The sequence below is a fragment of the Zootoca vivipara genome, chromosome 2 (genome assembly GCF_965207765.1).
Source record: "Zootoca vivipara chromosome 2, rZooViv2.hap1.1, whole genome shotgun sequence".
NCBI classification, from domain to species: Eukaryota; Metazoa; Chordata; class Lepidosauria; order Squamata; family Lacertidae; genus Zootoca; species Zootoca vivipara.
The window spans coordinates 116789174-116800650 of record NC_142584.1 but is presented as its reverse complement, the minus strand read 5'-3'; the positions used below and the strand labels follow the sequence as shown (position 1 = coordinate 116800650).

The window sequence follows — 11477 nt, the reverse complement described above, 5'->3', positions numbered from 1 at the left end:
CCAACATCAGGGTCTTTTCCAAGGATTCTTCTCTTCTCATGAGGTGGCCAAAGTATTGGAGCCTCAGCTTCACGATCTGTCCTTCCAGGGAGCACTCAGGGCTGATTTCCTGAAGAATGGATAGGTTTGATCTTCTTGCAGTCCACGGGACTCTCAAGAGTCTCCTCCAGCACCATAATTCAAAAGCATCAATTCTTCGGCGATCAGCCTTCTTTATGGTCCAGCTCTCACTTCCATACATCACTACTGGGAAAACCATAGCTTTAACTATACGGACCTTTGTCGGCAAGGTGATGTCTCTGCTTTTTAAGATGCTGTCTAGGTTTGTCATTGCTTTTCTCCCAAGAAGCAGGCGTCTTTTAATTTCGTGACCGCTGTCACCATCTGCAGTGATCAAGGAGCCCAAGAAGGTGAAATCTCTCACTGCCTCCATTTCTTCCCCTTCTATTTCCCCTTCTGCCTCCATTTCTTCCCCTTCTATTCCCCCTTCATGGATCAATGCCTTGTCGTGGCGAAGGGGCTTGAATAACTCAGAGAAGCTATGAGCTATGTCATGCAGGGCCACCCAAGATGGACAGGTCATAGTGGAGAGTTTTGACTAAACGTGATCCACCTGGAGAAGGAACTGGCAAGCCACTCCAGTATCCCTGCCAAGAAAACTCCATGGACAAAGACAACAGACATTGCAATGTAAACATACTTTAATACTGTTGCACAATACAGTAACACAACAAAGGAACTGACCTCCTCTTCCGCTACACAACTACGAATTTAACAATTTGATGGCACATGGGGGGAAACGGTTCCTGTCCCTAGCCGGTTTTGTGTATAGAGTCCTGTAGCGACGTCCAGATGGAAGTAAATCAAACAGCTGATGACTGGGATGCAAAGGATCTGGGACAATTTGCTTTGCTCTCTTCCTAGTTCAGATAGCATGAAGTGACTCTATTGAAGGCAAACTAGCACCAATTACCCTTTCTGCAATTCTGACTGCTCGTTGGAGCCTTTTCTTGTCCATCTTGGAGGCCGTGCCATACCAGGCAGTAATAGAATTACAGAGAACAGTTTCAATGATACCTCTGTAAAATTGAATCAACGCTTCCTGGGGCAATTTAAATTTTCTTATACGCAAGAAATACAACCTCAGCAATTAACTGAGCAACTCTAGGATGCTTGTGTTATTACTTAGGCACAGTCACTCTTTTTCCCTGAAGCTTAACTTACTTGTCACAGCATTTTCTGCATTTCCTTTCCATCTAACCTCAATATTTTGATTTTTCTTTGTACACCCACATGTGTATACAGGCAACTCCCCATTTGCGCATGTGTTCAAAGCATGGATACCCCATTTTCGGCCCTGGAAGTGGGTGCAACAGGGTGTGGCGGGCTTACCTGTGCACCGTTGACATTCATGATGACCTGGAAGGGAACCCTCACAAAAACTGAGGGTGTGTGTGCACAAATTGGGGGAGTGCCTCCTGACTGAGATAAAACCATGTACGGTAAATGATGATGTGAACTTTAGGCCATAAAAGCTTATGCCTCAATAAATTGGTTTCAGTCTTTCAGGTGCCAGAAAAGTCTTGCCCCACACGGCTACCCTAATTTTTTGAAACTAACAAATGCACATTAATACAGACATTTATACCAGATACAGCTAACCATCTTCACTGATCCACTGATACGAGGTAAGGCTGCCGCTTGCACAGAAGCTTTTCTCACATTCCACATGCTCACGTCGCTTTGCCCCTGTGTGGGTTCTCTGATGTGTATTGAGATTCCCTCGACGGCTGAACCTTTTCCCACATTCCGAGCATTTGAAAGGTTTCTCCCCTGTGTGGGTCGTCTGATGCCTGTGAAGGCTTCCGCCCGTGCTGAAGCTCTTCCCGCACTCCGTACATTTGTAGGGCTTCTCGCCTGTGTGCGTTCTTTCATGTTTAGTAAGGTGTGTCCTCTGACCGAAATTCTTCCCACACTCAGCACATTTAAAGGGCTTCTCCCCTGTGTGAGTCGTTTGGTGCCTGCTAAGGCTTCCGCTCGTGCTGAAGGTCTTCCCGCACTCCGTGCATTTATAGGGCTTCTCTCCCGTGTGAGTTCTTTGATGTAAGGTAAGCTGCTGGCTCTCGATGAAGCTCTTTCCACACTCCATACACTTATAGGGCTTCTCTCCCGTGTGGGTTCTCTGATGGGAAAGAAGGCTCCCACTACGACTGAAGCTTTTCCCACACGCCATGCATTTATAAGGTTTCGCCCCGGTGTGAGTTTTCTGATGTGACGTGAGATTATAGCTTTGGCGGAAGCTTTTCCCGCACTCCAGGCACTTATATGGCTTTCCCCCCGTGTGACTTATTTCATGCGCGGTCAGACTTTTGCCATCACTGAAGCTTTTCCCACACACAATGCACTCGTATGGTTTCTCCCCTGGGTGGATTCTTGGTGGAGAATTAAGGCTTCCGCCACTGAAGAACCTCTTTCTACACGCCATACATTTATAAGGTTTCTCCTCTGTGTGGGTTTCGGGATGTGCGTTAAAGGGGCTGCCGGAAGCAAAACTTTTCCTGCAGTCCATACATACGTACATTTTCTCCCTTGTGTGGATTCTCTGATGTGCATGAAGGCTTCCGCTATGGATGAAGTTCTTTCCACATTCCAGGCACTTATACGGTTTTTCGCCCGTGTGAGTCCTCCTATGTGTATGAAGACTTCCGCTGTTGCTGAAGCTCTTTCCACAGTCCGTACACTTGTATGGTTTCTCCCCTGTGTGAATTCTTTCATGGGTAGTAAGGCTTCCGCTGTCGCTGAAGGCTTTTCCGCACCGCGTGCATTTATAGGGTTTCTCCCCAGTGTGAGTTCTCTGATGAACGGTAAGATGGTGACTGTGACCAAAGCTCTTTCCACATTCCAGGCACTCGTAGGGTTTCTCCCCTGTGTGGGTTCTACAATGCCTGTTCAAGTTTGATTTACCTTTGAATGTTTTCCCACACTCCGGGCATTTTTCTTTTCTATTTCCTTTCTGATCTTCCTGTGGGATTAGGAGTTTGTGGACACTGGCACCCGGAGAAGTAGAGAACGTCTTCCTCCCTGCCTTCGGCTGGTTTCCCTTGTGCTTTTTCCATCCCTTTTGAAAGCCAAGCAGCTCCTTTCCCACTGCATGCTGGGCCGTTTCTGATGACACCTCAGATGGCTCTGCAGAATTCTCATTGTCCTTCTGACTGTCGCCTGCTCGCAGAAAAGAAAAACTTCATGTTAGGAGTTCAAGGCAGAAATCTCATCAGGGAACTGAGTCAAATTAGCCATTTCTCTAATGACAACATCTCCAAAATTATCCCCATTCTTCTCTGTCCGCACTGCTAAAATCTAGCTTACAGCAGGCACTCAGCTGTATTCCTCTCAGCTCTAAAGATTGCTGACTGCAATATTTTGCATGATTATTTCCAAAAGCTTTATTCCAAAGTTCATTACAATGCCCAAGCCTTGGTGCTTACCAGGTGTACTATTTGAAAGTAAAATTATAATAATAATAATAAAAGAACAAAACCAATTTATTGGTAAAAATATTTCATAGAATCATAGAATTATAGTTGGAAGGGAACCAAGGGTCATCTAGCTCAACCCTCTGTGATGCATTAATACAGTTCATAGCCATCCCTCCCAGGGCTCGAACCACCAACCTTCTGGTTAACAGCACTGACTATGTTCCATGCTGGGACACCTAAATTGTGGTGGCAAATACTCAGAACAGGAGTTCCCCCTCTCCAACATCAATCAGCCAAAGAGATCTTTACCCAAAGAGTCCAGATTCCCACAACTCTCCATCGTGGCTTCCATCTACAAAGCTCTGTGGTCTGGATCCGGGAGGATTTTACTCCCCCTTGGCGAAATACACAGTCACCTTCTTCTCCGCTGAAAGAAAGGAGGGTTCTTCATTTGAAGGTAATTTCCCCCACATGTACAACTGCTCCCTGTTTGAAAGGGGGGAACAATGAATAAGCCAGACAGACACATAAGCCAAGCAGGAGAAAGCTGCTGTGAAAGTCATTTATTTTATTTTATTTTATTTTAAGTCTACCAATGGTGTGGAGGCTTATGAAAAATGCAGCAATTGGATTCTTACAACCGGATTCAACTAAACAGTTGTGCTGGCAAGAGCCAGTGCAATAAGTCCTGTTACTGCAAAAGTGCTATAATTTTGTTCCAGCATGGAACAAAATGTATAAATATAAATTTTCTGTTTTACAATTTACAATACTCATTTAAACAACCTTAAAATATCCTTGACTTCCCATCTTCTCTTTCCATGGTTCGTTTTGCATATCACAAATCCCTGTATATTTTAGGTAAATTAAACCTTTCAGACTTTTAGAGGACATCTGAAGGCAGCCCTGTTTAGGGAAGCTTTTAATCTTTAAGAAATTAGTGTATTCTAATATTTCTGTTGGAAGCTGCCTAGAGTGAATGGGGAAACCCAGCCAGATGGGTGCGGTATAAATATATTATTATTATTATTATTATTATTATTATTATTATTATTATTATTAACAACCATTCAGTATTCCATTATTACTGTTGAATTTATCTTGATGCTGCCAATGTTTTCAAGTGTACACAATCCCCCCCCATATATTCAACAAACATTTCCAGTCTTCTCAGTGCAACAGTGCTTTCCCCCTCCTCCCACCTCAGTGCCCCCCAAAATCAGATGGGGAGGGGAGCAGGAGAACCACTGCCTGCAGCACTGTGCATCGGGGGGAGGAGGAAAGAGAGGGTTGTTTCTTTTTCAACTGTTTGTGTTTGTTACTCTGCTATGCATTTGTCTTCTCATATTGCAAACCACCCTATATGGCTGGGGGACGTGTCGCTACATCCAAAATCAGTTTGAAGTCCACAGCGCGGTGATGGCTCCATAATATTCGACATGGTGATATGTCGTGAATCACGATGCGTGTGCACTCTAGTTTTTTTAAATCATGATGCGGCAAAAACCATGAAGCTGGTCATCACTTCTCTCATGATTCCTGCTGCCCCTGTTGCTCTGTACAGTCAAACCTTGGTTCCCAAACGGCTTAGTTGCCAAACAAATCGGCTCCCGAACACCGCAAACCGGGAAGTAAGTGTTCTGGTTTGCGGACATTTTTCGGAAGCCGAACGTCCAACGCAGCTTCCGATTGAGTGCAGGAAGCTCCTGCATCCAATGGGAAGCCATGCCTTGGTTTTTGAATGGTTTCGGAAGTCGAACGGACTCCCGGAACGAATTAAGTTCGAGAACCAAGGTACCACTGAAAATGGACCAGTTTTAGATCCCTAAGTAGCAGCAGTTGCCAGGACATTACCCTGTTCACCATCCTTATTTCAGACATTGTGATATATCGGCATATCGCAATGTTTAGCTGGTGATATATCACGAGGTTGAAAACCAGACATTGCTCAGCCCTACTGCCCTGTGATCCTTAGAGGAAGGGTGGTTTATAAATTTAATCAATAATAGAAATAGTAGTAGCAGTAGTAGTAGTAGTAATAATAATAATAATAATAATAATAATTCCATCAGCTAAGCAGAAAAACTTGCACTATTTGAATCGCATTCTGTGATGGGCTCTTGTATCTCCTGAGCCATCAAGCAAGTTTGGCAGCTCGGAGGGATCTGAAATGGACAAGCCTGTGCTGGGCTTCCTGGGAAATGATATACAGTATAATGAAATGAAAAGGATGTTTAAAAGAATGTTTGTAAAAAAAAAAAAAACCTAGAAGCTTTTCTTTTGGAAATTATAGGGACAGAACTATTCAAACTGTACACAAATTTATTCATGTATGCGACTATAGCAGCAAGAATGTTACTTGCCCCAAAATGGAAAGAGGCAGAAGTCCCATCAAAGGAAGAATGGATACAAAAACTTATGGAATATGCAGAAATGGCAAAACTTACTGGAAGAATAAGAAATCAAGATCACAAACTTTTTATAAAAGAATGAAAATGGTCTATTGAATATTTACAACCAAAGTGTAAACAGATAAGAACATTGGCAGGATTATTGTAATAACCTGCAGTTTCATAAGAGTATATATTTAAAGATGAATAAATGAGCAAATTAAGTTTATTTGGATATGCAGAAGATATTAAAAATAAATTTAAGGAACCGCAGAAAGAAGGGGAAGGAAGTCAAGCTTTGAAATGTCAAAATGATTGTAAAATCAGTGAAATGTATAAACCTGAAAAGTATTTAAAAACATATATGAAATGGACAAGGCTGATTCTGCAGATGGGAAAGGAGAAGTGTTAACATCTTGCGGCGCCAAACGTGAACAGAAAGAGGAATATTGTCAGTTCCTGAACCCCTCTCTGCAAACACACACATCGTGACCCAGAAGGAATCCCTCCAGCTGCCTCCTCCATCTCTCCCCACGAGTCCCTTCCCTTACCTGAGGCGTCTGCCGGATTTTGCGCTCCAGCCCAAAGAAGAGACGATCTAGGTGGGTCCTCCAATGGCATCGCAGTGGCTGTGGGGGAGACGGAGGAAGCATGAATCCTATGCCAGTTTCCCTGCCAGGTGTGGCTGGACTACAGCTCCCACCGCCTTTTACCATTTGTGATGATGGCTGGGGCTGATGGGAGCTGAAGTCCAACCACAATTTGGAGAGCACCAGTTTGGCAAAGGCAAGGGAGCACTCCCAGATGCAAGGAAAAGCAAGCCACAGGCATAAGCTAAGCCGGTTTTCTCCTGCTCCGGAAAGTAGGATCTGTACCAATGGATTTAAGTTACACAAAAGAAGATTCCGATTCGACATCAGGAAGAACTTTTCTGACAGTAAGAGAGACCTGTTCGGCAGCAGAACAGTCTCCCTCAGAAGGTGGTGGACTCTCCTTCTTGGAGACTTTTAAGCAGAGGTCCATAGAATGGTAGAATTGGAAGGGACCCTGAGGGTCATCTAGTCCAACCCCCTTCACCCAATGTGGGGCTCGAATGCACAACCCTGAGATTAAGAGTCCCATGCTCTACTAACTGAGCTATCCCAGCTCATTTGTCATGGATGCTTCAGCTGAGATGCCTGCACTGCAGGGGGTTGGACTAGATGACCCTGGGGTTGCCTTCCAACTCTACCATTCTACGATTCCAGGTGCAAAGTGCACCAGATCCGAAAAGCAAGTATTTCAACAAGTCTTCCGGCAGGGATACTTGCTTCACAAAGGGGTTGGACTAGATGCCCCTCGGGGGTCCCTTCCAACTCTACAATGGCATGATTCTGCAGTCCTCCCAGCAATGCCATTTCTCCTGTCCCGGGGTTAGTGTGGAGAGATATCTGAATGAGAAGGGAGGGCAGGAAGACAATGCAATGCAAAGCGGGAGGGAGGGAAGGAGGGGGGCTTGGAGGGCAGACGCCCTTTGCAGCTGGAGGAGCTCGGAGTGGGTTTTTTTTGGGGGGGGGTCTTTTTCACCTCCCTCTCTCCCCCCACCTCGCAAAGCAGGGCTGATTCCCAGGCACCCTCTTCTTCCCCACCCACAATTTCCCCATGCGAATGAATGGTGGGATGGGCGGGGAGGGGAGGGGGCGTGTTGCTTCAAGGGGATCGTGCAATGGAAACTTGGCAGATATCTGGATCCCTGAAATATACAGTACATAACAATCCCCTTTTGTATTGCATAGATCACGACCCCCTCCCGCCACCTACGCGTCTAAGAGAGGAGTTAGACTTCCCCTTTCTCTCCAAAAAGGGAAAATTCTCCCTCTCCCACCTGCTGCCCTTCCCAATCCATCCCTCCAGTGTCGCCCCCTCCTCTCAATTTATTCATTTTTGGGGGGTCTTGTCATTTTCTGCACAAACACACCCACCCCTCCTTCCCTCCCTCCCTCCTGCTGAATCTCACCTGGCCTGCCTTCCTTTCGCTGGGATGCGGAGGGAGGCGAAGGCACCATTGTCTGGCAATTCCACCCTCTCTCCCACACATGGGGGAAACTTCCTGCCTCTCTAGGAACCACAGCTCAGTTCCTATGTTCTTTGGAGGACCGAGTTGGCAGGAGCTGCCCCCCCCCAAAAGAAATCACAGCTGCTTGAATTATTCTTTCTCTGTGTGTCTCTCTTACACACAGAGAGCAGACCCTCCAAGTGTCCCGATTTTCCAGGGACAGTCCCAGATTTTCAGGTTTCTGATTTCTTTCCTTAGGGTGTCCCTATTTTCATCGGAGAAATGTTGGATGGTATGGAGTTATACCACCCCCAAGCCAAGGAGACAAATAATTGGAAGACATCTGAAGGCAGCCCTGGATGGGGAAGTGTTTTTTTTTAAAAAAAATGTTTAATGTTGTCTTGAGGGATGGAGTGGTTTGATATTGAATCCAATGATTTACAGAAGCATTGGACTTCCCCTCCTTGGAGGTCTTAAAGCACAGACCAGAGAGCTGTAGAATCATAGTTTAGAGTTGGAAGGGACCCAAGGGTCATCTAGTCCAACCCCCTGCCATGCAGGAATCTCAACTGAAGCATCCATGCAGGGGCATAGGAAGATAGGGGCGGTGCGATCCCAGGGGCGCCATTGCGGCTGTCCGCCCCACCCCCAAAACGTGCGCCCCCGCCCCTGCTCGCAGCGCGCCCCGCCCCCAAATGAACACCCTGCCCCCAGAACATGCGCCACGTCCCTGGGGGCAGTGCGCCTGCTCTCCGCCCCCGGTGGCGGAGCATGGAGCACCTCCGCTGCATCCATGACAGATGGCCACCCAACCTCTGCTCAAAAACCTCCAAGGAAGAATAGACCACCACCTCCGGAGGGAGACCATTCAAAGAGCTCTTACTGTCAGAAAGTTTTTCCTGATGTCATAAACTTATTTCTTGTAGCTTGAAGCCATGGGTTCGAGTGCTACCCTCTGGAGCAGGAGAGAACAAGCATGCTTTGTATGTCCTGCATCAAGCAGTGGGCTGGAGATGCCCTCTGGGAGACCTCCAATGCTGTGGCTCTGAACTGTAGCTGAAAATCTTCCCAGAGTGGCAGAAGACAATTTTTAGAAGACATCTGAAGGCAGCCCTGTATTGGGAAGCTTTTAATGTTTTGGACATTTTATTATGTTTTTATATGTGCTGGAAGCTGCCCAGAGTAGCTGGGGAAACACAGCCAGATGGGTATATATATATATATATATATATATATATATATATATATATATATATATAAATGTAGGCATTGCGCGCACAGAGGTCACAGCCTTTCTCCGTAACCGCTGAACCGTATGTAACAAATTTGGCCACAACATTCCATGCCCTTCAGGGAGGGATCTGTCATTTAAAAATATCAAAAAACACACCTTTCACACCTAAAATAATGATTAAACACAAAAAAGTGGTGCCCAAATTAGACGTCACCACCAGAAGCTCTGAAGACTCCAGCAGCATCCAATAGAAAGGCAGATCGCACGCTGCCACCTCCAAAGCTGTGCCGCCAGATGACATCACAAAATCCCACAGGTCCATTTAACACAAAACCCATAGCAATGCGTGGCTGGGCCAGCTAGTAGTAGTAGTAGTAGTAATAATAATAATAATAATAATAATAATAATAATAATAATAATGGTGTTTCCTGCTTGGCAGGGGGTTGGACTGGATGGGCCTTGTGGTCTCTTCAAACTCTATGATTCTATTATTCTAATAATAATAATAATAATAGGTGCTGGACTTTGTCTCCTGGCTTTAGCAAATGCCTCTTTCTTCCCCTTCCTTATTATTTTACCAGTTGGCTTGAGATGAAGCTTATCTGAGTTTGCTTTCGGGTCACATCTACCTTTGAGCTCCCTCCCCTCCCCACCAGCACCAATCTGATCTTGTGCTGCAGCTTTAAAAACAACCACCACAACCCTGTGTTTGGTTTGGAGCTCAGACAGCCATGAGCTGGCTGCAGCTATATTTTTAGAAAGAGGTTTAACTACTCCAAATGTTGTAAGAATTTATTTTCTGTAGCTCTCTGTGGAGTCCCTTGTGGCCGGAAGCAGGCTCTGAAATGCTGCCAGCAATTAAACAAAGTTTTTGGCTGCTGGTTCAGGAGGCAGTTGGCCCGCCTTTTCGGGGATTTCCTTTTGGATGAGAACTCTGTCTTTTCTGGGAAATCAGGTGAGAACGAAGAAGCGGCAATTTTCCTTTTGGAGAGCAGAGGGCGCTGCTGCACCATCAACAGCCTCTTTTGAAAGGAGAAAGGAAGGCTGCTAAATGTTAAAATCCATGCAAGGAATCAGGATTGACCCAAGGCATTTTGGCACCTGAGCTGGACCGCAAAATTGTGCCTCCTTCCCCACTTAGGGAAGACCACCAGGTTTTTTTGTCAGGGCAGCTGTCAGGAGCAGGCAACAACAACAAACAACAACAACAACAACAGGTATCTGAAGAAGTGTTCATGCACACGAAAGCTCATACCAATGACAAACTTAGTTGGTCTCTAAGGTGCTACTAGAAGGAATTTTTGTTTGTTTGTTTGTTTGTTTCAACAATAACAATGGCACTTTAGCTGACATTCCTACATTGTGTGGGGTTGGACTAGATGACACTTGGGTCCCTTCCAGCTCTAAGATTCTATGATTTTAATGTATTATTTTACCCCGCCCAGCTGACTGGGTTGTCCCAGCCGCTCTGGGAGGCTTCCAACATATATATAAAGATAATAAAACATGAAACCTTGAAAAGCTTCCGTATGCAGGACTGTCTTCAGATGTCTTCTAAAGGTTGTATTGTAGCAGGGGCCCAAAGGGCCCCAATTAAGGTGATAATGTAAATCCCTATAAATCCTGGAATATGCTTATAATAGTGAATTATGGGAGCTTGTTGCTTTAAGAAACTGATGATTTAGCAAGATGCCGTTCTTTTACCAGAACAGAAGGTCAGCTAACGCGCAAATCACAAAGATATAATTCATAAACTAGAACACAAATTGTTACATAGTACACATACCACAGGTTCCCAACACGCATACTATCTCACAATGTAACATATTATTGAGAATCAAAGGCCTAGTTAGCAATCCTTGGCCTAGTTAGCAATGCTTACTGCGCATGTGTATTAGATTAGGTAATGACATACGTATTAAATATGAAATGACATAATGATGAATATTAAAATATTAAATGCTGTAATGCTTTATGTGATTGGTTAAATCAAAATCCTTTGTCTGAAATGTTATAAATTCCTGCCCAACCTTTGGGCAGGGTTGCAGTTTTGCGAAAAGATTCAACTGTAACCTTATTGCCTTGCAATAAACATAATGGACTCCTAACTCCTCTTGTCTCTGAGTTTTATTGGGCTAACTCAGAAGATAAGCCATTTTTTGGCTTACAACAGTATCATCTCCTTGACATCTGATAGGAAGGCGTTCCACAGGGTGGGCACTGCGATGAACCCCCCTCGCCGATGTTGCCAATAGATTATGAGACGAAAGGGTACAGGGGTAAAGCAATCCCCACTCAATTCCTTACGCCTTAAAATAAACCCCTCAATTCCGGGCTTCTC

General features: G+C 45.1%; 1 protein-coding gene across 1 annotated transcript; it reads right to left on the bottom strand.

Moving 5' to 3' along the window:
* Positions 1–683: 683 nt before the first annotated feature.
* Positions 684–7973, bottom strand: LOC118081257 (uncharacterized). The gene is made up of 3 exons (XM_088664293.1): positions 7863–7973; positions 6418–6495; positions 684–3219 (listed from the first exon to the last, which is right to left on the bottom strand). The coding sequence occupies exons 1-3, from the start codon at positions 7909–7911 to the stop codon at positions 1658–1660; spliced, it is 1689 nt and encodes a 562-aa protein (XP_088520419.1). The 5' UTR covers positions 7912–7973; the 3' UTR covers positions 684–1657.
* Between the last annotated feature and the right edge of the window lie 3504 nt (positions 7974–11477).